Source organism: Rousettus aegyptiacus, unplaced genomic scaffold (genome assembly GCF_014176215.1).
Source record: "Rousettus aegyptiacus isolate mRouAeg1 unplaced genomic scaffold, mRouAeg1.p scaffold_m13_p_1, whole genome shotgun sequence".
NCBI lineage: Eukaryota > Metazoa > Chordata > Mammalia > Chiroptera > Pteropodidae > Rousettus > Rousettus aegyptiacus.
Window position 1 is genome coordinate 144,431,929 of NW_023416284.1, and position 27,739 is coordinate 144,459,667.

At 33.0% G+C, this 27,739-nt stretch overlaps 1 protein-coding gene across 4 annotated transcripts in view; it reads left to right on the top strand.

Moving 5' to 3' along the window:
- AFG1L (AFG1 like ATPase) overlaps positions 1 to 27,739 on the top strand; it is a 165,138-nt gene that overhangs the window by 64,989 nt on the left and 72,410 nt on the right. For all 4 annotated transcript variants that reach the window (XM_016160191.2, XM_016160193.2, XM_016160195.2 and 1 more), the window contains 4 exons: positions 29 to 130; positions 1,074 to 1,204; positions 9,296 to 9,395; positions 21,240 to 21,298. In XM_016160191.2, coding sequence (XP_016015677.1) covers positions 29 to 130; positions 1,074 to 1,204; positions 9,296 to 9,395; positions 21,240 to 21,298 — 392 coding nt within the window. The remainder of the gene's footprint in view (positions 1 to 28; positions 131 to 1,073; positions 1,205 to 9,295; positions 9,396 to 21,239; positions 21,299 to 27,739) is intronic.

Below are 27,739 nucleotides of genomic sequence, written 5' to 3' on the forward strand. Positions count from 1 at the left end.
TTTAATAGTATTTTTTTTTTTTTTTAAGGTACAGGGAAAACAATGGTGATGGACATGTTTTATGCTTATGTGGAAATGAAGAGGAAAAAACGGGTTCATTTTCATGGTTTCATGCTAGATGTTCACAAAAGTAAGTTAGTGATCTGGAAGAAGTAATTTTTAAATGGGCAAACACTACAAAATAGTTTCCCTCATCTTTTAAAATTCTTAATATTTTAATCTTTTAAAAAATAAATTTTAGCTTAAAGTAAGATTTTGTTTGGTTTCATTTGTTTTGTGCTATGTTGAAACAATTAATGTGTCCAGAGTTGGTCCTAGAGACAAATCAGTACTTCCAAATAAAAGAATAGAAGTTACTATATGAAGGGCAGGCATTTTCTCTTTCTACTAAGGATCAGTAAGAAATGTTAAAACCTCACCTGTTTCAAAAAGTTATTCTCGATTAGGTCATTCTTGCTGTGTCTCCTTAGCATGTCAGCATTCAGTTTGTACTTGTATATATGCCTTATTGCCTTGTCAGTGTTCTTATGTTACATCATTTTTGCTGTCAGCCACACAATTACCTCCTCGGGGAAGGAATGTTTTTTTTTTTTTCCTCCTAATATTTTCAGCATTTGGTATACATAAAATGAGTAAAGTGGGTCTGGATTTAGTGTATTAGGATAGAGACAAGGGAACATCCTGATTAGATATGCTAGACATGGGCAGGGCCACCTCTTCTGCCCGCATCCCTGAAATTCTTAGGACCGAGATTGATCTGTTGATCCATCTAGTCACTGTCTAGTCATCTAATCTATCTCCCTGTCATCTTTGATATCATCGAAGAATAGAAGTGGAATGACCACAAAGTATTCTTACAACCATGGAGGTATAATAACATGTGAACAACTTATTTTGGGGTAGAGAAAATGCATCCAATTTCAATAATTACATTTGATGGCCTGTGGAATTTAAACTTAATTTTTACCTTTACACGAAAGTTTCATTTAGAGATTAAAAAAAATATGTTATAGTTGTCTAAAATGTACTATTAATACAATGTTTGATTTTGTGTTTAATTTTATCCATTTAAGGAATACACCGCCTTAAACAGAGTTTGCCAAAAAGGAAACCAGGGTTCATGTCTAAATCATACGATCCAATAGCTCCCATAGCTGAAGAAATCAGTGAAGAAGCATGTCTCTTATGTTTCGATGAATTTCAGGTAATGCAGAGATGATTCATAGATGTAAAATGGTGTACTGAATGTAGTGTGAAATTTTAAAGTCTGTTTTTGATTTTATCATTGCTTTATAAGTTGATTTGATATATTATCTCTTATGACTTTAATATTAGTATCTAGTCCAGGGGTCAGAACACCACAGCTTGCACAGGGCAGATGTGGCCCATCGCTTGTATATGGTCAGTGGGAAAAGAAAATGCAACAGAGACCATATGTGGCTTGTAAAGCCTAAAGTATTTACTATTTTTGCCCATCTCAATATTCTAGTCAGTGGATTCACATTCCCCCCATACTATGATGGAGATAATGTAATGATTACCAAATAATGTCTTTAAAGATTTTTCAAGTTTTTTTTTTTTTTTTAAGTGTTATATAAAGGGCAAGTGATTCACATATCTCATTTAAGCTTCACAGCTTATCTGTGCTAAAGGGAGAGAATTATCCTGGTTGAACTTTTACAGTTTTTTTTTTTTTCATTTGTTTTAGGATTCTCTGCAATGTGCATTTAAATTGGTAGTAAATTATTTCCTAACCTTTATTTCTTATGAGAGCAAATGTGTCATGAAGGCTAACAGCATGTCTTATGCTTGTTCTGTATCCCATGTTATGCCCAGTGTAGTAAAAGTAGTGGTAAATAATAATAATGCTAAATGATACTCTAGATTAAAAATTACTTTTTTATTTGCTTTACTTAGTAGTCTGAAATGTAACAGTTGGTTTTCTATAATGCTTATCATAAGAGCAACTGATTATTGGAATGAAAATAGAAAAATTTACAAGTACTGAATATAAGCTTAGAAATAGAGCTTCACATCAAAGCTTTTGGAAAATATTTCTGAAGCTGAGTGCAGCTACTCTTGTGTCTGATTGCCTAGAATAAAGGCCTAGAGAACTTTCAAGGGTAGAAAACTAACATTCGTGTGTGATTCACACAACTTATTTGATATTTGTGACGAAGTGAGGGAATTGCCCTAGATGAATTTTAAAGTTTCTTCCAGTTTTAAGATTCTCTGATATTATGCATTTAAAGTGGTAATGCGTTAGTTCCTGTTCTTTCATGCTTAAAACCTGGGTTAGTGGAAAATATGATGTGTTCAGGATGCCTTTATCCCATATGAGGCAGCTCGAACCACATAGCTAACAATGGTTTTGATTTATGATAGATGACAAAGAGGAATTTTGCCAGGAGTGGTGTTAAACTGAACCAGCTGGAGAAGAGGAATATTTACTTTTCTCCCTCAGTCATAGTAAGACAGCTTGGCATTCACCCTTTGTATCACAGAAATACAAAGGTCTTCAAAAGAGAGGCCTGTGGAAAAGAGATGTTTCCCTGGTACTCTGAGAAGGTATATTCAGTACACCAAAGTGGTAGTACAGAAAGAGAAGGGCCTCATGTAGTTCTAAAAATAGCATCAAGTTAACCATTTTGGCGCCTTCAATGGCAAAGTCAGTGACAAATCAATAAAGAACATCTCCCTTCTTTTCTCATTACGAGTCTCTTAAATGATCTCTAAATAAATTTTCAATTAGGTTAAACATTAAAAAGGTATATTAATAACCAACCTTTGTAAAATGATTCATGGTTTATAAAATATTTTTACATCCTTTATTTAATCCTGTAAAATAGTTATTACTGTCTTCATCATACAGATGAGAAATGTAAAGCATTATAATTTCCTAGGTAGCATTTAAAAATCATTATTCTTAACTTAAAAAATTGTAAATTTTAAACAATCAGAGAAATGGTCGCCATGTTGATATGAGGACCACTGGCAAGGCTATTTCAGAAGGTTGGGAAGCAATGAGAATCTGACTGTATGAGGCACCCAATTACCCATTAGGCACGATCGTCACGGTACCTAAGGTCCGTGATACTTTCAGGGATTCATGAAAATATTTTAATTTCTTATAAAATTTGAAGAAAATTGAATATATCAGCAATGAATCCAGGTTGTATATGTCTGTATCTATATTATACTTGTCTTATACTAATGCAGTTATAAAATCTAATTTATATATAGTTAATTAATTTATCTGTTAGTGAGGAAGGTGCTCACAAGGGTGAAAATATCTAAGGCCCATGGAAGCCACAATGCTGCCCTGTTAGTGAGGTCCGAACAGAAACCTGCCTGGTTGCCCTGGGCATTTTCTGTTAAGTTTAGATTTCATAAAATTGATACCCGTTTGGGGAGAAGGAAACAAAAGCAACTATTAGGATATTAACGTTCTAAGTGAGCTGGGCCTTGCACAAGAATTCAGCCAACAAAAAGGGTTTTTTCAACTTACATATTAAGAACAAAGGAGAGCAAGACAGAGAGACAGGCTCCTTGCTTATAAAACGTTGCTTGCCAACCAAGAGAAAAGGACGTAATGGAGCTGTCTGTCATCACCTGCCCCATCCAGAATCAGTTTGATGTTCATTCCTTTATTTACACATCCATCCCAGTTGCTTTAAGAGTCTTATTCTCTATTACAGGACCCCACCTGTTCCACAGTCAAATGGACCATGTCTGGACATCTGATCTATGAGTAACTAGTCCACAAGGTTGTCCACAAACTTGGACTTGTGTGCTGTGGCCTAGGGATTGGGCCAGTCATATACCTTCTCTCTCATATATTTGAACCAAAAAGCACAGAGGAAGTTTCCACTTAGCAATAAGACAGGAGTAAAGAGACATAGGAAGTAACTGAATCACATTAGGGACAGGAGTGGTAGGGTGCTCCCTAGACAGTGGCTGAGCTCTCCAGAACTACCTCTAATCCCAGCCTAGTCTCCAGCTACAGTACCCAGGAAGTGCTGTTCTCCTTCTGAAGTCTTAAGTAAACCCCCTTTCTTTAGCTGGATCTCCTGTTTCTTGCAAATAGTCTTAATGAGAGTGGAACTATTCAACTCATGTTTTGCTCCTATCTTCTTTGTCGAGAGGGATTTCCCTGGAATCTATAAAAGAAATCAAAAATAGAAGTACTGTGAGGAAATGTCACTTTCTTTAATATAAAAATTTTCTCCAATGGAAAGCGAATTACCTGATGAACTTAAGCCCAAGCAAAACAAAGAGATGAGGTATCTTCTAGGATGCTTTTGGCTGCAGTAAGCCCAACCTAAAAGGGCTTAAACTCTAAGGCAGGCGGGATATTATGCTACATAAGATAGTGTCATTCCCCTTGCTCAAAACCTCCTGCTTCCTCTCTGACTTTCTCTGCTATGCGTTCAGCTTAGCTCATTGCTCCCTACTGTTTTCAATCCTATTTTCTTCATAGATTAGGGAATCATAGCTAATAATAGGTGTTATACCAAATGCTTCTTTCTCACTAGGGCTCTGAAGAAAATATACACAGAGATGATAAAACAATACCGAATGCCAAATTGATTGCTTTTATCTGAGTCCAGATTTCAGTGTAGCATTCTAGAGTGGTAGAGTTGACAACATGAGAAACCCTCTCCTTTGACTAAGTTGGCCTGAATGTCCTAGAATGAAAAACGTTAATATTCTCGCCCTTTTATTTCTTCTACATTCCAAATTTGAACCTTGGAGCTGACCATTACATGCAAGAAAAGACCAATATCTGCATATACCAATTATCGAGAAGAGCCAGAGAAAGCGAGAGTATGAGGGCAAGAATGTGCCCCCTAAAGGCAGAGGCGATCATGGAGCAGAGCCTGGATTTCCTGGTTTCAATATTCTGGATGGTCTTCTGTTGGTCTTAAGGGAGCTCCTCTCAGACACCAAAACTGGATTACTATAAGTCCAGATCTTTGTCCCCTTTTTCTAAAATTCAAGAGGTAAAAAAATACCCTAAAATATTACTGTACCAACACTTAATATGTTCCTTAATATATTTAGAACAAATAGGCAGAGCCTTTGCCTGGATGTTCTTTCTGCACGAAACACTGTTCCCTAGATACCCATCATAATAACTCCTACTTATTCAGATCTTTGCTCGATTAGCTCCTTAATGAAGCCTATCCTACACTATTTAAAATTGCAGTTTGCCACTGATGCCCACATTTCCAATGCCCCTTAACCTGTTTTTTTCATAGCATATATCACTTTCTAACATATATATTTACTTATTATGTTTACCGTTTATTAAATGTACTTCTCCACAAAGTAAACTTGAAGACAGGAATCTTTGTTTTGCTAATTGATGTATCTCAAGTGTCTAGAAAAGTGCTTGAAAATGAATAAATGAATAATATAATGAGTGAATGAATGAATGAATGAATAAATCCTAGTACTAAATGATAACTGTTGAAGTAGTCCTCCAACTAAGTCCAACCTCCCTTATATAGAGTAATAACCCACATTTTTTTCTGTCAACATTCTAAATTATCTTAATATTTTTGTCTAATTTAATAGATATCTCATTATTTTAATGTGTATTCCTTTAATAATTTGGTTGAATTTTTTTCCGTGTTTGTTTATGTTCTAATTAAAAGCCACCTTTTACAAACTGAGGCAATGCCCATTTATTAGAATGCTTACTTTCTATCATGTATATTCTGTAATATTAGCTACTGTTTACTGACTGCTTTCTATATGCCTATGTTCTTAACTACTCTATATTATGCTACTGCTACTCTATATTACATCTACAGCTAAAATTCTATACAGCTATATATAAATAATATGGAATTATACTAGCATACATGCCACATATAGGTAATAGTCATAGTTAACATTTCCTGAGGATTTACTATATGTAACATAACAATTTTGCAAGTATTGCTTTCATATATTAATGAGGAAATTAAGGGTCAGAGAGGTTAAGTAACTTGTCCAGGGTTGCACAGCTGGTAACTCAGTTTGAGTCCATCATCTGTGGTCTTATTCACTAGTAAGAACAGCTATGTTATTGTTCTCCTTGGTGTATGATGTCTTCTATTTTGTGTATAAATATACAGATCTAGGTAGAGGTAGGTAGGCTTTTAGTAGATATTTTAATGATAGAACCTAAAAATTATCCTTAGACCTATTTAGGCCTAGAACAATACATTATCGATTTACTAGAAAGGAATTGTTTAGGCACTTTAATCTTACCAACAATGTTTATAATCACCACTTTACTTTTAAAATTGAATCTTAAATTGATTTTTAAGTAATTATTATTGGCCTTAAGGTGATATTAATTAATACAATATTAATTTTACTGAGGAGAAGAATGGGAATTATTGCTGCTTAAAAATAAGAATATATTTTTTCTTCTTTTGTTCTTGAATTTAAGGCATTTTTAACACTATGTTTTGATAGCATTCAGATTGCATTTGCAGAATATATTCCTCATTAGCTTGGTCATCTTTAGTAAGTGTAGCATTTCAGTTTTACTTGTGGTATCAGATATAGTATTCTTACTTTGAGAATTTGTCTAGATGGGTTGTTTTTATGTGTTTTAGTTACTGAAATAAAAGAATAGGTTTTCCTTAAAAATTTTTATTGTCTTTCTTATGCCTTCTTGAATGCTTATATTTCTTATTAAACTGTTTATGATTCCAAAGATAACAGAATGCTGAAGGAAACCAACTTAAAAAATATGTTATTTCTTTTTGCCTCTTTTTAGGGACATTGGTTAGATGTTTTCCTAATATGGTTAAAAAAAAAGGTTTCTGATGAGTAGAATATCATGTAAATTTCTCCTCTGCACGCTATCAATATCATTAAAAAATAGTTTTGACCATTTTTATAAAACAGAAAAGCTATTAAAAAGTGCTAATAAAAAATATATGCTTATTTTTGTGCTAATACTAATTACCGATAATGCATGCTTATGTTTGTCACTCATTACATGGCACTGTACCAATCAGTGGATGACTGAAACTCAAGCACTTACACATGTAAATTAACTATTAGATTTTTTTTTTCTTTTTTACTTAAGTGAGTCATAATGGAAAGCAACTCTAGGTCATAAAAAAATCTTTTTAATGCTAATGAAATGTCTCCACTCTCTGTATTAGCAGACTACTCTTATTGGTAATCTGTAGCCTTCTCTTTTGTTCCTGATAGTAATGAAATGCTGGGTGCTGAAAAAGCCCGCTCTTCAAGAATGTGTGGGCAATTGTCTTCTGTTCACTCATACTGTAAAATTACTGTTCCCCAGCAAAGCTGAACAAGTACGGGGGCAAGATCAAAAGAGTATTCTTTGGCACTTGGCTACACCAACTGACTCCTGCTTTATTAATTAGCCATAGCTTCTCCAAGTTAATTTACTCTGATGGAGCAAAAACCACTCCGAAGTACAAAAACAACAAATGATAATTCAACCTCAAGTCTTTATTGTTTGCTTCCTCCAACTTTCAGTTTAAACCTTTGCAGTGTGTTACAAGCTAAATGTCCCTTAACTTTTATGAACCTTATAGCTCAAAAGCTATTTTAACTTTTTTCAAAAACATCAGTGAGATAGTCAAGTGACCATTTTTATTCTCTAAAATTAGGTAACTTTTAATTGATTTCATTCTTTTTAAAAGTCAGTGTATTGGGAATCCAATTTAAAAGTGCAGTTGCTTCTGAAATTTGCAAGCTGTTCTGTCCTCTCATCAGAAATGCCACTGGTGTTTAAGCATTTGAAAAGGGCCTTCTCTCTGAGTGTTTTTGCGGAAGCAAAATTTGACAGTGATCCTAAGCTCCAAATTAATTAATATCAGTGCCACTTTTCTTTTCATTTTAATCACCACTTTGTAAGTTCCTGAAGTCTTTTTAATTTAATAACCTTTAGTATTAACTAAAAAACATCTGTATATCCCCATATTCTGGTCTTGTTTTGTTTTGTTCAAGTGGAAAGAGAATAATTAAACTTTTGAGTAAGGTATCAGCTGTAAAGAGAAAAAAGAGTGATTGAGACCTTTCCAATGCAGGTTGTTGTTAGTTGCACTATAACCAGTTAGTTGGTAACTTAGTATTTTGGTCTACTTTGAAAGAATTACACTAGTTTCCATGTACTCTAATGATGTGATATATATTGTGAATATGAAACAAATGTTATTGCGATTATCTAAAATGTGCTATTAAAGATAAAATCACTTTTACATTGGGAATATCTAAAATCCATGTTATATTCATAAGGGAAGGTGCGATGATTAATATCAGCCTTCATTATTCATTTATTTTTGAAGTCGATTTCCTTCCCTCCTTAATTTCTGTATTTCTTTGTGATTTTTAAAAGTTTTTCAAAATGTTGTCATTAAGTTTATTTGTTAATTGTGGATTTTTAAAAACAATTTTAGAAAAGATCAATAGTTATATGTATCTCTATACTTAGATAAAATGATTTTATCTTCATTATGCATTCCTCATTTTGTCAGAAGTTATTGTTTTAAAGCACTGTGTTAACCATTGTAAGTTTTTTTTAAAAAAATTTTTCTTTTGTAGAAGGAATATTTGTGTTTGTGAAGGTTAGCAGAGGCTGGCTGTGCTGGAAGTGACTGCAGTGCCTTTTGATTATTCATGGACAGTAATAGAAGGCACTTAAAAAGAACAATGAAATTGCTTATTTTTGTGATGGGCCATCTGTTGAATTGTTTTGTGCAACAATTGCACAATAGTATCTATGTCATATCATTCTATTTTCAACAGCAGCTGATTATGTCTCACTGGCTACTTGTCCTTATTTCTAAAGTTCCATGGCCATTTAAAGTCACCTTTTCAGAGACCTTTGCCAGAAGGTATTAGAAATCTCAAACAGCCAGTGTGGTTTTTTTTTTCTCTCTCATCTTTTTGGAGGTGGGGGGGTGTGGTGGGAGTAAAAAGAGGGAGTTGGTCATGTTAGTCCTAATTAATTAGACTTTGTAAGTGTTTAGGACAATTATCTGTGCTTTCCACCTGTAGTTCTATAAAAGAAGTTAACATAGAACCATTTGATAATTTGCGTAGAAATGATAGGCTTGCAAAAAAGAAGAGTCAAGTTTAAAAGACTACAGTCTTTCATGCTTTTAATTATCTACTCTTTTTTTCATGATGATAATTAGAATTTTTCTCTTGGAATTCACTTTCATCATTTTTTTTTGTTTTAAAGATGAGCCATTAGCAAGTTTGTTAGAGCAGAAGCGAAATTAAAATAAAACAAATGTGTTGTTGTCCATAGGTCACTGACATTGCTGATGCCATGATTCTGAAACAGCTTTTTGAAAATCTGTTCAAAAATGGGGTCGTCGTTGTGGCAACATCTAACAGGCCACCGGAAGGTAAAAACAAACATTGTGCTAACCTCATCTAATTAGGTGGAAACTAACAAGCTTTTAGGAATCCATAATTTTGTACTTATTTTATTATGTTAATAAATATAGACTTCGCTTATCATTATTTTTGTAATTCACATCCTCTGAAAAACCAGTTGATATTTGTATTTGAAAAATGTTTATATTCTTAGCAAGCTAAATCCAGGTGATCGCTCGTGTTTGAGGCACTTGCTATTTTTCTCTGAGTACTAGATATGTCCTGTGTACATATCAAAAAACTCAGGCGTTTCTAACTGCTTTTTATAGGTCACAAATGAAATGAAAGGCGAAACTCCTGACCGAATTTTAGAAAAAAGACTTAAAACTTACTTGTATCAGTTGTTTCTAATGCTTCATTTAATTTATCATTTCTAAAAAAGCACTTGGGGCTTATTAGGAAAATATTTAAGAAGTAAAATATAAGTCATATTTAGATAAAAACAAGTTTACAATCTAGTCTCTTTCAGCTCATTATGTGGACAGTTGAAGGTCTAAAGAACCAAAAATAACATTTTATGCATTCTTAATGTTAACATCTTTCTGCCTGGAATGCTGTTTTTCCATATAGGCTAAATCTTTACCTTCTGGCCTTTCTTTGCTGAAAAATTACTTTGCCAGTGAAGCCTAGACTTAACTCTCTATTTGAATCTATGAACTTTCCCTTTTTTTCTGGCGCTATGTTTCCTTAACTGCTCTATTTTTTTTCCTGTAGCACATATGGACCCAGCATATACTTAACTTATTTATTGTGTTTATGGTTTATTGTCTGTCCCCTTCCAGGAGGCAAAACTTTTGTGAGGGCAGTGACTTTTATTTCTTCTGTTCACAGATGTATTCTAAGTACCTAAAACTGCCTAGCACACAGACAGATTTTAGTAAATAGTCTCAGAATGAGTGTTGAATGAATGCATACTTTAAAAAGATCTCTCTGGCTACAGCACTGAGAAGAGACTGTTGGGGATAAGGTTTCAAGGCCGGAAGTAAAGAGACCATTTATTAGATGATTGCAGCAGTCGTGAGGGGAGATGAAGGAGCAGTGAAGGTAGTGAGAGTGGTCAGATTCTAGATATACTTTGTAGGCAAAACCAAAAGGATTTACTGATGGAAATGAAAGAAAAAGAAAAAGAGGAATTAAGAATGATGCAAAGATTTCAGCCTGAGCAGTGGAGGGTGAAGTTGCTGTTTGCCGAGATGGTGAAGACTACAAGAGAAGCAGATGTGGGTAGGGAGGTGAAGTAGGGGTTCTGTAGTGATGAGGCAGATGCATATAAGAGTCTGGTTTTCAGTGGAAAGGTTTGGACTGGAGATATAAATTTGGGAGTCATCAGTGCTAAAGGAAGCCGGAAAGAGCAGCCAGTGAGGTATGAGGAGAACCAAGGGAGTGTCAAGTGAAGAAAGAGAAGGTGATACAGAAGGGAGGGCTGTGATCATCTTTGTTAAATGCTGCTAGGAAGTGAAAATGAGGTGGAGGACTGAAATTGGAATTGGTAATGTGGAGTTCATTAGTAAACCTGAAAAGGGCAATGTAGTGGTGTGTGGGTTTTTAAAAAAATATGCATGTCACATTGATGACATTTTGAATTTGTAATCTACTCATACATCCAGATCTTACTTTGTGAACTGCTGTCAAACTAGGTTGCTCTCATTCTTTATTTGTGTAGTTGATATCTTTTTTTTTCTATTACATTTCAGCCTTTTAGTTTGCCTGAATCGTTCCATTGAGTTGATTTATTTGAAGTATGATTCCAACATGAATTATTTTTCGCTATTTCTACTAACTGTGACATTCCTAAACTTGGTTATCATACTATTATATTTTCAGCCATTCATTAATTAAAGTATTTAAATAAGATAGAACCAAGTTTAGACCCCTGTGGTATATCCCTGGATACTTTATTTTAGGGAGACATCAATTGAATAAACAAACAAACAAACAAACAAACAAATAAATAAATAATACTTTTGGATCTAGTTATTCAAACAACTGTAGTTATATTTAATCTATTACACAAGAGAATTTTGAATGATTTTGTCAGATGCACTTGCTAAAATCCATAATGTTATGTATAGCATCTTGTCATTTACTAGTGTAGCAACCCTATGAGTCAAAACAGTGAGCTTTTTAATATTAATCGTCTTTGTAGGTGAGGCCTGAGTCTTCTCTAGCTGACTGGTTGACTTAATAGTGTCATCAATATTATCCCTAGATAGTCAGCGAGAAGCTATGTTCATAAATAGCAAGGTACTAAAGCAAGATTGGAAGCCTTCTCCCAGCAAAGACTGTTGAAAGAAAATTGCAGTTGGCTGTGCAGGCTACTGCAATGTGGTAAACTGAGGAAGGACAACCACAAGGAGAGGTTAAGGAACATTCTCAGGTTGAGAGCTTTGTAGGAGTGAGCAGAGTTATAGGCACACCAAATTAGCATGCTGAAAGCCAAGGTGGATCCACCCTCTGTAGAAGAATGAAAGTTCAAGATGCAGAATTGCAAAAATTGAGCATTAGCCACAAATTTAAAGAAAGCCTTTCTAAGTATAAACTATAGAAGAGACACTTGTCATACACCAGGGTTCTTAGCCATGGCGATGAACAGTCATAAATATTTTAATAATATAAAGAAGATGGCATATCTGCATATATAAACATACATTTATATATAAATATTTTAAGTATAATATAAGGGAGCTGACATCTATCATTATATAAATAATACAAATGTGTATATATAGAAATAGAAATATTTTTATGGGTGAAGAAATAAAGACTCAGGGAGATTAAGTATGGATATAGGAAAAGGCAAAACTATAGGGCAAAGAATGGATCAGTGATTGTCGGGGGCTGGAATGAGGAAGTGTTTCACTTCAAAGGGGTAACATGAGAGAATTTTGGGGGGGGTGATGGAACTGTTTTGTAGTGGTGGTGGTTTCCTGTGTTAAAATTCATAAAACTGTACACCCCCAGAAAGTTAATTTTACTGTATTTAGATAAAAAATGAATCACACGGATAGCAAGTGGCAGAGCAGAAGCTAGACCCTAGGTTTTGTGACTCATTTAAGACACTGCCCCTTATAGATCCTCCTTGTTGATCATCACTGATCTTTGCCCTGTCTCACATTAAAAGTGTCCTTTCCCAACCATGAAAATGCATTTAGCTTTTTCTTTAGTTCATAGCTTTTAACTGAGAGCCCGCAGATAGGTGGTTATTATTTTTTAGTAGCATCTACTGTTCTCAGGATTTTATAAGAGGTGGAGAAGAACCTTCCTGCCAGAAGACTGGCAAAGCCCAGTGGCTGGAGAGAGGATGGCACATTCGAGGAACTGAAAGGTAGCCAGTGTGGCTGGAGTGCCACGAAGGAGGGGCAGTAGGATGCAGTGAGGTACAAAATGAATTTGGAGAAGTGAGAGCTAGACCATATAAAGCACTCATAATCATTCTGAATTTTGTTCTAAGGGAAATGAGAAGCCATCGAAGTGCTTTAAGCAGTGACTAGTAGGATTGAAGTTGGAAATAATCACTCTGGTTAGTGTGTGGAGGTGAATTATGGGAATGGGCTGCAGTGATTTGGTAGATTCAGGAAGACATATTAGGAGGCCATTGCAGTACACCTGGAAAAAAATGATACTAGCGTGGTATAAAGCAGTGATTCTCAAATGTGAGACTCTTTTGCCCACCAGGAGATATTTGGCCACGTTTGAGACCTTTTTAGTTGTTACAACTTGGGGCAAGAGAAGGGTCCTGCTAGTGGCATCTAGTAGGTAGGTAGAGGCCAGGAATTCTGCCAAAACATCCTATAATGTACTCGGCTCCCCCCCCCCCCCCAAACAAAGACTTATCTACTCAAAAAACTCAGTAGTACCAGTGATGCCAATGGATACGGAGAGGATAGATTTGAAAGATGTTTAGGAAATAAAATGGGTAGCACCTGGTTATAGGTTGAAAACTGAGGAAGTGGGAAAGGACAGTTTCTGAATTTCTGGTTTGTACAAGTGGGTGGTTAGTGGTACCTACCATTCAATATACACAGAAAAATCTGGACCTTAGAGGTCCAGAAGATATTGCTCAGTGTACATGATTTTTCCTTTCTCCACTAATTCTTTAGCCTCTCTGTTTAAATTTCTTCCAATTCATTTATCTCATTCTCTTCATTTCTAGTTATAATGCACTAATTTAATGGGCAAGAATGGGAGCTATTGTTGGTGGAGATTACAATCATACTTCGATCTTTTATCAACTAATAATTGTCAACTTATAAACAAATGAATTATTAATTTTAACAGAAAATGATCAGAAGCATTAATAAATCGATAATTTTAATAGACAATAATTGATAGGCAAGTAAAAGCAACATGAGAATTTAGGAATGTAGGAGAGAAAATAGTTGTGGTGGGGACTGGTCTGGGAAAGTCCTGTAGAAGAGAAGAAAGGGAAGCAATACTTGAGGGGGTGAAGGGAATAAGCTACCAAAGAGTGACTGCCTGTCTGTCACTGTTTTTCTAGCCCTAAATTTTAATTCCTACCTTGCTTGGGTCCATGGCCTCATCCTCTATACACCATGTAGTTGTTAAAACCCAAACTGGTGTCAGCTCATGATTATTTTTTTTTTACTTTTAGCTTTCTGTTTGTTTGGGAGTCTTTAGTACAACATTCGTAGTACTACTATTTTGTATTTTCTAGGGTAATTTGGTTAAGGCTCTTTAATTTGGATCAGATCCAGAGGAATGGAAAGTTGCTGGGAAATTTTCAGATAAAACATCTAGAGAGAGTTTGTATTCAATTTCTTGTTTTTTTTTTTTTTTTTTTTTTTTTTTTTTTTTTTAAAAACCTCAGGTAAGTGATTTATTTAGCAATTTTGTCATTTAGGTAAATATTTCATATGACCTATATACAAATAAACACATTTTTACTTTTGAAAGATTATATCACAAAGTCGTTAGAAGAACCAGAAACAAAAATTCACAATTAAAAACTCACATATATGCTACTTACTTTTTAGGTTCTAAAATAAAGTTTTGTTAATTGTATGATATTCTAGTAGGAAAAAATAATATTACAAGATTTCAATGCATAGAGACCCTAAGAATAAATTAATAATAAACTAAGAGATTAAATTAATGAAAATTGAAATTAATAATTAAACTTAAGGACTTATTCAATCAAAAATAATAGTATATCTTTATGGGGATATAAAATATGTACGTTGAAATGACTATGCTTCTTTGACAGTAAAATGCAAGGTACTAGAAAGAAAAAAGTCCCCCATGGACTGAATGAATATAGCAGAACTGTGAGAACAGTATGTTCTGAACTTTCTAGTTTTTAATCTACTGTTTATTATAATGAAAATGCTACAGATAGCATTATAATGTCCAAGAATAATCTTGTTTTACTTCGATTATCAGGCAATAACACTATGTGATCCTTTAAGCCAACATATCCATAGTAAATAAAAGACCGGATATTGCTAGAAAATTGGCTAACAGTTATGCATACACACACACACACACACACACACCCACACATGCACGCGCACACACACACATACACTAATGTAATTTATTATATTAATACTTCTAGGCAGAAAAATCAATGGTGTTCACCATAAAAACTGAAAGAGCTTTTGGCAAAATGCAACATCTTTCTTCATAGAATCATGCCATAAAATTTAAATAGATGGATAGTTTTTTAATATGATACCAAATATATGCATATCAATTCAAAAGTCACAATTATGCTTAGTGGGAATATTGGTAGTTCTACTACAAGTATAAACAAGCTAAGGATGCCAGATATCACTTTTTAACATTGAACTACAGTACAGACAGAAAGATTATAGAACAACTAGGTGATAGTAAGGGGAACCAAGGAAAACCCACATGTCTTGATTATAGGGTTTCACTAAAATTAGTCATACCACTAATTTTTCAAGGTATGCAAAAAAAAAATTGAGAACAATAAGTAGGAAAGAGAAGTAAGCACTAGAAATTTTCTGTTTTTCTAATTTTTTACTTAGACTCTATGATACTGTATTTGCAGAAGACACTGTTTACATTTTTAAAATCTCCAGATAAGCTCATAGAGCTAATAGTGAATTTAGCAAAGTCACAGGTTACAAGGTTAATATGCAAAAATCAATGATATTTTTACATACTTGTAGCAAATAATTGGAAAACTGAAATGAAAAACCAATTTTTTACAATAGCATCAATAACATAAAGTGATTAGAAATAAATTTAGCAGAAACTTTCAAAAACTCAGCACTGAAAAATACAACACATTGCTGGGAGAGAAATTAAAGAAAGCCTAAATAAATGGAATGATATACTATTTTATTGTATTGGAACATTCAGTTTTATAAAAATGTTACTTCTTCCCAAATTAATCTATAGATTCAGTGCATCACAGTCATAACCCCACGATGCTTTTGTATTTCACAAAATAAGTCTGTGTTTTAAAAGATATTTTTGCTTAAGATAGAATTATTTGTTGACAGGTTTTTTTTCCTTCGTCCTTTAAAGATGTTTCTCCACCATGTTCTGGCATGTGCTGTTTCCAATGAGAAGTTGCTATCATTTTTATCTTTGTTCCTCTATATGTAATGTTTTTTTTCCCTCTGGTACCTTTTAAGATTTTTTTCCCTTTCAATCAGCAGTTTTAAGAGTTTGATTGTAATATGCTTTGAAATAGTTTTCTTCATGTTTCTTGTGCTTGGGCTTTATTGAGTGACAGATTTATGGGATTATAGTTTTCATCAAGTTTGGAAGTATTTTGGTCATTATTTCTTCAAATATTTTTTTCTAGCTCTTCCTCTCCTCTCTTTCAGGTACTGTAATTACACATATATTAGATTGATTAAAGTTTTTCCATACCTCACTTATTCTCTGTACATTTTTTCCTACTCTTTTTTTCTCTCCATGCTTCATTTTGGGTAGTTTCTATTGCTATGATTCTAAATTCAATACTATTTTCTTCTGCAGTATCTAATCTGCTGTTATTCCCATCCAGCATATTTTTTTCCTCTTATATATACTTTAGCTTTCATCTCTGAAAGTTTATCTTGGGTCTTTTTAACATTTTTCATTTTTCTATTTGTTATAGTCACTCTTCTAGCTGCTTAAACACATGGAATTCAGCAATAACTTTTGATCTTCTAAAGTTAGTATCTGTGTCATTCCTAAGTCTGTTTCTGTTGGTTGATTTTTCTCCTTGTTATGGGTCAAATTTTCCAGTTTCTTTTCATGTCTGGTAATTTTTATTAGATGTCAGACAATATAAATTTTACCTTATTGGGTGTTGGATATTTTTATATTCCTATACATATTCTTAAGCTTTATTCTCTGTCTTAGAAACTGTTTGATTTTGAGATATTGCTTTAAGCTTTGTACAGCAGGACCAGAGCAGCATTTAGCCTAGGACTAATTTTTCTCATTACTGAGATAAATCCCTTCTTAATAGTGTCCCCGTTACCCCATTATTACGAGTTTATCCACTCTGACTGGTGGAGACAGGGATTATTCCCAGTCATGTATGAGCTCCAATGATGATTTGCTTTAATATTTTTAGGTGATTTTTTGGGTATCCTGGCTTTAGGTAGTTTCCTCACACATGTACTGATCATTACTCATCTGGGTACACAACTGGAACCCTCAGCAGATCTCCAGAGCTTTTCCATTGGTCAGCTCTCTTTTTTTCTGGTACACTGCTTTATGAACTGTAGCTGCTTTTTCCTCCCTGAGCTCTCATCCATCTCCTCAGTCAAGGAGACTGCCAGGTCATTCTTGGTTTCCCTGTCCCTGTTGTAGTCTGTTTTAAACTTTTCCCAGGCACAGAGCTGGGGCATTTGTAGAACTCACTGCATTTCTTTTCTTCTCAGGGATAACTGTCTTTTTTTCTAGTGTCCCATGTTTTCATAAAACTGTGAATACCAAGTCTGGGGATTATGGAGGGTTACTCTAAGAGTCTTTCTACAATAGTGAATTCAAGGAAGGCTTGATAGAAAATGTGGCACTTGAGCAATACATTTGTTTGTAGAATATTAGGAAAGAGGGTAGAGACAAAGTCATGAGCTTATGCCTTTCCTCCTCTCTGCTTATTTTTCCAAGATAGTCTAGTCCTATTGTTACCTTTGTAAAGCTGCCTTTGAACCATCTTCCTATCCAAATGAGTAGCTTCTTGTTCTGTGTGTTATGTTTGTACTGTTATGTCTCTTTTTCCTGGTATCACAGTTATGTCTGCTTGTGTCTGTCAGCTGTGATAAGCCCAATTGGTCACAAGTGGTTCTGAAAAAGTCTGTAAGTTTTAACATCATTAAAGACCTTGACTTTAATCCAAGGTATATCAATTACTGCCTGGGAATTCAGTAGATTATTTTTAAAACTCTGAATATTAGTTTCTTTATCTGTAAAATGGAAGTAGAAATATCTACTTTGTGGGGTTATAATGATTTGAGTACTGTGCCTAGCATATTACCTGGCTCCTGGTGGGTGTTCTGTAAGTCTCAGTTCCTTCTTTTATTTATCTTTTGTCTTTATCACTCATTTCAGCGCAGACACATAGTAGGAATTTATGAATGTATGTTGAATATAAAACTATAATATACCATCAAATGAGAGCATTTTTTTAGCTGTATTATTAACACATTTAGTAAAATATCCTTTTACCTCCAATTAGTATTTTAAAAATAAGCCAAGTAGCCATTGTTGCTTAAATTGCCTAAGGGTACCATTTTCTTTTAATTCTTATCTTCTAGAAAGAAAAATCTCCTGGAAGGATAAGTCAGATTAGTTTCATAAAGCTGTATAATTATTTTGTGCTCATTTATAAAAAAACTCCTTTTAATTACCTATCTTAAAAGTTTTTCTTACTCTAAACTGATAAGTATTTATGTAATTAAACATTATTCACTCTGTTGGTTTTGATACTTGGATTTTTAAAGAAAAGATCTACATATCCATGTACGTCTTCAAAGTATTCTGTAGATCCTTGTAATTACTTTAAAAATGCTCTTTGCATTTATTTCATCTGTAAGTATTATTACAGTTATTCACTGTAGAGAATGTAGAGGTCCTTATACCAGTCTCAAGAAATGAATGTCCCGTAATTCCAGTATTCTATTTTATATACTACATGCTCATTTAGCTTTGTTCAGAGATCATTAAAAATTGTAGACAAGAACTTATGCTGATTTTTTAATAGTATTTAGTAAATAAAGACACATGTCAATATAAATATATTATAAAATCTTTATGTCTAAGAAAAATAATGTCAATCAATATTAAAAATTTTGGTAGCTAAATAACATTTCGAGAGACAGATATATTACATTGATAATTAGCATATTATTTGAATTGTAAAGAACTCTTCAATTTAATGAATACAGTCCTTTTCCACTTAAGTGTCCTATAAAAATCTAATGGTTTTTAAGACAAGTGAATTCTGTTTAGAGTTTTGTTTAGAAAATACTTTTCAGAGCATAGGGTTTGAATTATATATTCTGTGAAGGCTTTTTTTGTTGTTAATTCTAAAAAAATAAATCTTGAAAACTTAAAGGCATTGTTATTCTACTTGAACTTTATTGATGAATGCAAATCTTTTAATCAAGAATATTACAACTGGGCCTTTACATCTCTTTTCCGTTAACCTACTTAAAGGTGCTTGCTGGTTAAGTTACATCTCAGAGCCTATATGTCCATAAAGAAAGGTATTCCATGAGAAAGGCTAAAAGGCTAACTTAACATATTTGAACTTTCATTAGTGTAATATCTTAGTTTAATTCTGTAACATTGTGTTCTTTGATATTCACTAATGTTGTGTATGCTTTTTTATATTCTCAGTAAATTTTAAAAGAACATATTGAGGCATAATTGACATATAATAAATGGCACATATGAAAAGGACACAGTTTAAAAAATATTGACATATGTATCTATGAAATCACCATCACAATCAATAAAATGAACATTTTCATTGCACCCCAAACTTTCCTCATCCCTTTTTTCATCTTTCACTGTCATCCCTGCCTCCCATCCCCCATTTTCAGGCAACCATTGATTTGCTTTCTGTTACTATAGATTAGTTAGCTTTTTCCTAGAGTTTTATATAAATGGACTCACACAGTATGTGCTCATTTTTTTTTTTTTTTTTGGTCGGGGGTCTAGTCTCATTTACTCCACATAAATATTTTGAGATTCATATGTTTCGTCGTGTGTATGAATGGTTTATCCTTTTTATTGGTGACTGGTATTTCATTGTACAGATATGCCTGTTTGTTTATCCATTCACCTAATGATGAACCTTTGGATTGCTTGTCATTTTTGGCTATTAAAAACAAAGTTGCATTTTTTTAGCTATTATGAATAGCTAGTATATATAAAGCTGCTATAGACATTGGGTGTGATTTAAAAATTATTTTATTTTCAGTTTTTACCCCTTTCTGACAATCACAGCTATCAACTCTTATGCAGCAATGTTTTTCTTCCCTAGCCACTTGGTAATTAGGGAAGACTATGAAAATACCTAACTTTAAACTCTGCATTTCCCCTATTTTACTCATTCAAAGTATCGATTATAGGAAAGAAAACATCTCGTTTTGAATTTTGAAATCCTTATAGCCTGGTCAGCATTATTACCTTTTATAATATGCCTAAATGAAAAATTTAAATGTAACTGAATTAAAGCTTCTAGTTCGTAATTAACCAAAGAGCTTATGCAAATACTTTCTTCACTATAATGATGTTATGATGAATATTTTTCTAAAGAGAATAAATGTTTCCTAATAACCACATTTTATTTCCATAAGTAAATGTGGCGGTTGAAGTCTTTCTTAGTTATCAAGTTTTCTCTAAACAAAGAACTATGGAAAGGATCCTATAATACAGTTCTTTAAGAAAAATTAAGACAATACGCTAATTTGTGGTTTTTATTATGGAGAAACTTTTTACTATTCTCATTTTTATGAATACTTTATCATTTTAAAATCTCATTACTTTATAGAGTTGACTTGTAAACAGAATATTCTATGTGTGATAAAAATTTGACTTCTTGAAAAAATATTTCAGGTCTCCATTTTCAAAGAAAAATATGCAGGGCTTAAAATTTGCTGGCCCTTTTTACTTGTTTGCTCTTGACAATATATGAGTATATGTGTGTATGTGTCTGAACATACAGTGTGAAATATATATGTATATATTTAACACCATTCTAAGGCAATAAATACTACCTATTTACATAATTGAATTAAATTTATAGCCTATTAAGAATACAGTTTTGATTTTTAAATAATTTCTTTTAAAGCAAATTGGTTTTAGTGCCATTTAACTTACTGTCAAATATTTAATTTTGATACAAATACATACGCAGATCTGTCTATTGATGTGTTTTTTTAAAAGGCTATCTTATTACACACTTTTAATTGTGTACTAAGAACTTCTATTATCTGTTGCGGAAAGGAGAATATGATTCCTTTCTCTGTAAAATTCTATATATTCAAATATTAAATAATTTTAAATATATCATTTTCTATCGGGCCGTTATTTAGGATCGTTTGTGATATCTTCCAAATTCTTTTATTGCTCTTTATTGTAGTTTAAAGCTAATTTGATTGAATGCCTTTTGATTTTATTTCTGTGATTATTAGTGTTTTCTCTTATTAAGAATAAAGTACCAGACTAGAAATCAATTTTGGTTATTTTTCTTCTCTTTTGCTCCTTTATCTTTTTTTTTTTTTATCAGTAGAAAGCTTATTTATCAGGCTAAAATATAAGCTAACATTATGATTTAGGGTAAGTAAAAAACTAATACGAATAATTTCTTTCAGATCTCTATAAAAATGGATTGCAAAGAGCTAACTTTGTGCCATTCATAGCTGTCCTGAAGGTAAGGAAAACCACTTATTTGTCTTCACTGACTAATATCATATTGATTGATAATCAAGGGCTTTTGTAAGATTGCCAAGGTATGGCATTCAAGCAGAATTCATTTTGATATTTTGATGGTAATAGTCAAAGACACTAAAGGAGAAAATAATCTTTTTTTATATAGTGTTCATTAATATGTTCACAGGAAAAATTATAAAATATAGTCTAAATTATTGTCTAACTGAAACATTTGATAGTTTGCATTTTATAAATTTTAATTTGAGGTTTGCTCATAAATATTATAGTGGAATGTTTAAACTTACACATTGATTTCTGAAAAAATGTTTAATGTTCCCTGTTTCCTTCAGGTTAATGGCCATTAACATGTTTTCCCAGCTATTAAAGTTGCTATTCTAGAGTAGCATTATTACAAAAATATTCTAATATATTTAAATGTGATTGCCATCAAGTTATGAAATTATGTCAAGTTGAGGCACATAAATAGTTTAAATATTTGTGTGTATCATCACTGCATAGAGTTTAAAATAGTCTTCATTACAATATGATTAAGAATAAAATAGCCTCCCTTTTCACTGTTAATTTCAAGCAATTTTTATATGATTATTTAATAATTCCACATTTTACCAGTATTTATTGAGAACCTACTATGTGCAAAGTGCTATATTAGGCATAATGAATAGTATAATCATGAATAGACTATATATTTTGCTCACAAGTCATTTATAATCTAGTTGGGCATATAATATGTACATAAATACGCATAACACAAAGCAAAATGTAGTAAGTACTTAAAAGAAGGGTAATTATGTGCCAAAATATAATTCCCATAATTTTTAAGTACATATTTTTCCTAGTCCGTAATCGCATATCTGTGGAAAGGATAAAGTTATATTAAAAAAAACTAAACTAAAACCTTAAAAATTCTTACCAAGAAGGAGGACTAAAACATTTTATCTTCAGATATTCTAAAGATATAGTCAGACAGTCTTTTTGAAATATACCTTAGCTGTAGTTGTTGATGTGAAACTTTGTTCCCTGTACTATACTTAGGAGAATTCAAATATCTGTCTCCTAGATCAGTTTTATGTTTCTTAGAATTTTCATTTCTCTAAGATATTTATAGATGTAGGGGAAAGAACTTTTTTGAAAATTATGCTGTTAGTAATTTTTTTCCCTTTATATTCCTGTTTTGCATTTGGGGAGAAGGTAGATTTTCAGTGTTTTCTCTACGCCAGGAATACAAAGTAATGTGGTATAATAGTTACCCAAATATAGACAGGGAAACTAAGAAAAATAGGTGCTAAAAATAGTATCTTCTTATAGCATAAAATACACAAAACATAAGGAGAAAAGGCTCATAGAGTGAAATGAGTTAAAAGGTTCTTAGGGAACTTAGTAGCTGCACTGTGTTTTAACCCCAAACTTTACTTTTTGGCCAGTAATTTGTCATTCTTCAATATATAATAGCATTATTAATAGGAAACTAAATTGGCCAGATGAAATTTAAATTTTTTTTTTCCTTTTCTCATCCTTAATTTTATTTTTGGAGATGAAGGAAAACCAAATAGATGAATAATTCAAATTTAGAATCAAACAAGAACTGATTAATAATACACAATTCGAAATTGAACATGAACTGAAATTCCCAGGAAACTGAATACCAGATTGGATGAGAAAAGATCTAGAATGTCTTATTTATTGAAAATACTTTTCACGTCTAACAAAACATCAGCCTGATGAAGTGTACACTTGAGCTAGTTTCCTTGGAGCTTTTTTGGTAGGCATATGAAGGTTGTATCATATTAATTTAAATGACATTTTGCCTATTCACATATGCTGTAGTACTCTTTCATTTTGGCCCATCTGAGAGAAGTGTATAGCAGAAGTCAATCTTAAAACAAATAGAGAATCTTTTTTTTTTTTTAAAGTTTAATAAAAAGATATTATAAATAAAATAGAAATTTATTTTGGGAAAAATCAAATACAAAAACCATTTTCCTTTACCTTCTCCTCTACAAACCAAATGGTAACAAGTTTGTAATTCATTGTGATTTGTTGCTTGTAGTATAGAAAAATAACAAAAACTTATATAAGCTATTAGTGAACAATATTTGATAAGATAGAAATGATGAGGACTAATATGCTGTTATAAGCCCTAGGTCTATTAACAGATGAATAAACAAAATGTGATATAGTTATACAATGAAATATTGTTCTACCATTAAGAGGATGAAATTCCTCTAGGAAGCCTTCCTAGACTAAGTCCTTAAAAAAAGCAGAGCAAAACTAAACCAAAACCCAACCCTTACACTTTTAAGTTGGGAGGCTCCTGTTTTGTTTTTTTCTTGCACTTTGTATTTATTTTGCTGTTTTTTTCTAATTTTCTAATTTTCTGAGATTAATTTTTTAAATCTCATTTAAACCTCCTTTCTTAAGGCTGTTTATTTTTCTCTAAATAGCTTCACCCATGAAGTTTTGATATTATTCACTATCAAGTTTGGGTATTTTCTAATTTACATTGTAATTACTTCTTTAACCCATGGATTAGGTATAGTATGTTTCTTAATTTCAAAATATATGAGAATTTTGTAGTTCTGCTTTTGTTACCATTTTCTTAACAAATACTTAATTGCACCATGGTCAGAGAATGTATCATGTGACTTAAGTCCTTTCAATTTGTTGAAACTTGCCTTATGGCCAAATATACAGAAAATTTTGGTAGATATTCTCTGTATTCTTGAAAATAATGAGTACTCCCCATTTGTTTTGTGTGATATATATGAACAGAACTTGTTCATTAAGTAAGATTTGTTAATCACATGCTGTTGAAATCTTTATATATATTTTTTCCCATCAGTTATTGAGAGGTTTATGGAAAACATCTCTCACTTGAATTGTGAATTTGTCTATTATTCTTATAGTTCTGTCATTGACCTTAAATATTCAGTGGCTGTGTTATAAGTTGCATACAGATTTAAAATTATTAAATATTGCTTGTGAATGGAACGTTTTTAAAATTTTATTTATTTATTTTTTTATGATGACATTGGTTAATGAAATCCAGTAAATTTCAGCTGTACACTTTAACAGTAAGGCATATATATATTTACACTGTGTGTTCACCTTCCATAGTTAGATTTCTTTCTGTCACCACATATTTGACCCCCTGTACCCCACCTACCTCCCCTCTCTTCCCCTACCTCCTACCCTCTGGTAACCCCTAGTCTATAGTCCATGTCCATGAGTCTCTATTTGTTTGTCCTGTTCATTTGTTGCTTTTAAATTTATATCCCACATATAAGTGATATCATGTGATTTTCAACTGTTTTTGTCTAGCTTATTTCGCTTAGCATGATTATCTTGAGGTTTATCCATGTTGTTGCAAATGGCAGTATTTCATCTCTTCTTATGGCTGAGTAATATTCCATTGTGTTTATGTACCACAGCTTTTTTAGCCAATCAATCATCTATTGTAGGACGCTTCGGCCGCTTCATGTCTTGGCCACTGTGAATAATGCTGCTATGAACATCGGTGTGCAAATGTCTTTTTGGATATGGATTTTCAAGTCTTTGGGGTAAATACCCAGTAGAGGGATTGCTGGATCATATGGTAGATCAATTCTTAGTTTTTTTGAGGAACCTCCATAGAGGCTGTACCAATTTTCAGTCCCACCAGCAGTATATGAGGGTTCCTTTTTTCTACATCCTCTTCAACACTTGTTATTACTCATCCTGTTGATTATAGCTATTTTAACAGGTGTGAGATGGTATCTCATTGTGGTTTTGATTTGCATTTCCCTAATAGTTAGCGATGTCGAGCATCTTTTCAAAATTTGTTGGCCATCTGTATGTCCTCTAGGGAGAAGTGCTTGTTCAGGTCCTCTGCCCATTTTCGATTGGATCATTTTTGTTGTTGTTGTTGTTGTTGTTGTTGTTATTGAGTAGTATGAGTTCTTTGTGTATTTCGGATATTAGGCCCTTATCGGTGGCGTTGCTTGCAAATATATTTTCCCATTCAGCTGGTTGTCTCTTTACCATGTTGATGCTTTTTTTGCTGAGCAGAAACTTTTTAGTTTGATGTAGTCCCATTCATTTATTTGTGCTCTTACTTCCCTTGACTTTGAGGTCAAATTCATAAAATCCTCTTTAAGTCCCAGGTCCCTGAGTTTAGTTTCTATATTTTCTTCTATGTGTTTTATAGTTTCAGGCCTTATATTCAGGTCCTTAATCCATTTTGAGTTAATTTTGGTGTTAATTTTGCAGGTTCTTTTCCAGTTTAAATGATACTTTTTCTAATCAATTTTTTATTACTAAATAATATTGGTTCTTTGTTTCAAATATAGTCATAATTGCGGTTAAGCATTTTTATCATGTCTGCTTTCAAATCTTTATCAGATTCTTTTAACACCTCTTGTCATCTTGATGTTGGTATCTATTGATTGTCTTTTTACATTAAGTTTGAGGTCTTCTTGGCTTTTGGTATCAGTCATTTTCAACTGAAACTTGGACATTATCATAATTTGTCATGAGACTTTGGATCTTATTTTTTTAATCAATATTTTATTGTGGTAAAATATACATAACATAAAATTTATCACTTCAACCATTTAAGTGTACAGTTCAGTGACATTAAGTACATTTACATTATTGTACAACCATCACCACCATCCATCTCCAGAACTTTTTCATCTTCCAAACTGAAACTCTGTACTCAAATAATTACTTCACATTCTTCCCCTCCCCCAAAACCTAGTAACCATCATTCTACTTTCTATCTCTATGAATACCTATAAAAATGGAATCATATAATATTCGTGCTTTTGTGTCTGGCTTATTTCATTATGTATGTCTTTAGGGTTCATCCATGCTGTAACAAATGTCAGAATTCCATTATATTTTAAGGTTGAATAATATTCCATTATATGTTTATATAATTTTGTTTATCCATTCGTCTGTTGATGGACATTTTAATTGTTTCCATCTTTTGGCTATTGTGAGTAATGCCGCAGTGGACATTCTCGTGCAAATGTGTTTTAGTCCCTACTTTCAGTATTTTTTATGTATATAAGACATGGAATTGCTGGATCATATGGTAATTCTATGTTAAACTTTTTGAGGAACTGCCACTTTTGTTTTCTATAGCAGCTCCACCATTTTACATTCCCGCTAGTGATGCACACGGGTTCCAGTTTCTCCACTTCCTCTCCAAGACTTGTTCCTTTCTTTTCTTTCTTTCTTTTTTTTTTTTTAATAGCCATCTTAATTGGTATGAAATAGTATCTCATTGTGGTTTAGCTTTGCATTTCTAAAATGATTAGTGATGTTGAGCATATTTTCATGTGCTTATTGGCCATTTGTAGATCTTATTTGTAGATCTTAATTTAAACTTTCTGTTTTAACTGGCTATTTTTGACAACATCCTGGCAGGAGAAAGAGAGGTACTACTTCATTACTGCCAGATATAGGTAGAACTCCAACTTGCCTATTTGGCCTCCATTGACACCTGAGTCAAGGGTGCTCCCTGCTACTGCCGGTGGAGGGGTTCTCATCTCCACAGACGTCGTGGGAGTGGGGTGATGCTCATTACTGACTGGCAGGGATGAAAGTTTCAGCTTCCTACTTGGCCTTCCTTGACATTACCCTGGTATAAGTATTGAGGTGCCTCCTTACAGTCTTGTGAGAGTATAATTCTAGGCTTTTCTTATCCTTTGCTGTAATGAGTGAAGGTGGTCACACCTTAGGGGTGTGTGTGTGTGTGTGTGTGTGTGTGTGTGTGTGTGTGTTTGTGTGTGGTGGTTGCTGCAATGGAACAGTTGCCGTCTAAAGTTTTTTCTCTGTTAGACTGCCATTTTCTTGGTCTTTTGGCTAAAGAAAGCAGGCTTTTGTTTGGGGCTCATTTTTCTGTGTTCATTAGCATTTCTGGGTTTCTGACTTCTCCAACTCCAAGTCTGGGATCTATTACTCAAAAAGAAAACCAGGGAACTCACCATTCTGTTGTTTCTCAGATTTTGGGGTCACTAACTGTTCTTCCTTCCTTCCTTCCACCTTTCATTATCTTCTTATGTTTTTTTCTTATAGTTTTCAGGATTTTAAATAGTACATAGCAGGAGGAATAGGGAAAAGTGCATCTACTCTATCTTCCCAGAAGCAGAAGTTAGTTTATTCAAAGTGGAACCTAAAGAAAAAATAAATGAACAAACAAATCAGAAAAATAAATAAAAGTGCTTGTCTGCTAATTCCATCATCAATGTCATTTCTGGTTTTGTTTCTATGGTCTGATGTTTTTTCCTGGTTGTGAGTCCCATTTTTCTGTTTCTTTTTGTTTAGTAATTTGTAACTGGATGCTGGACATTGTGATTATTAATTCAGTCCCTGTTTCTTCCTTTAAGCCTGTTTAATTTTATTTCAGCAAGTGGTTAAGTGTCTTACAGATAAACTT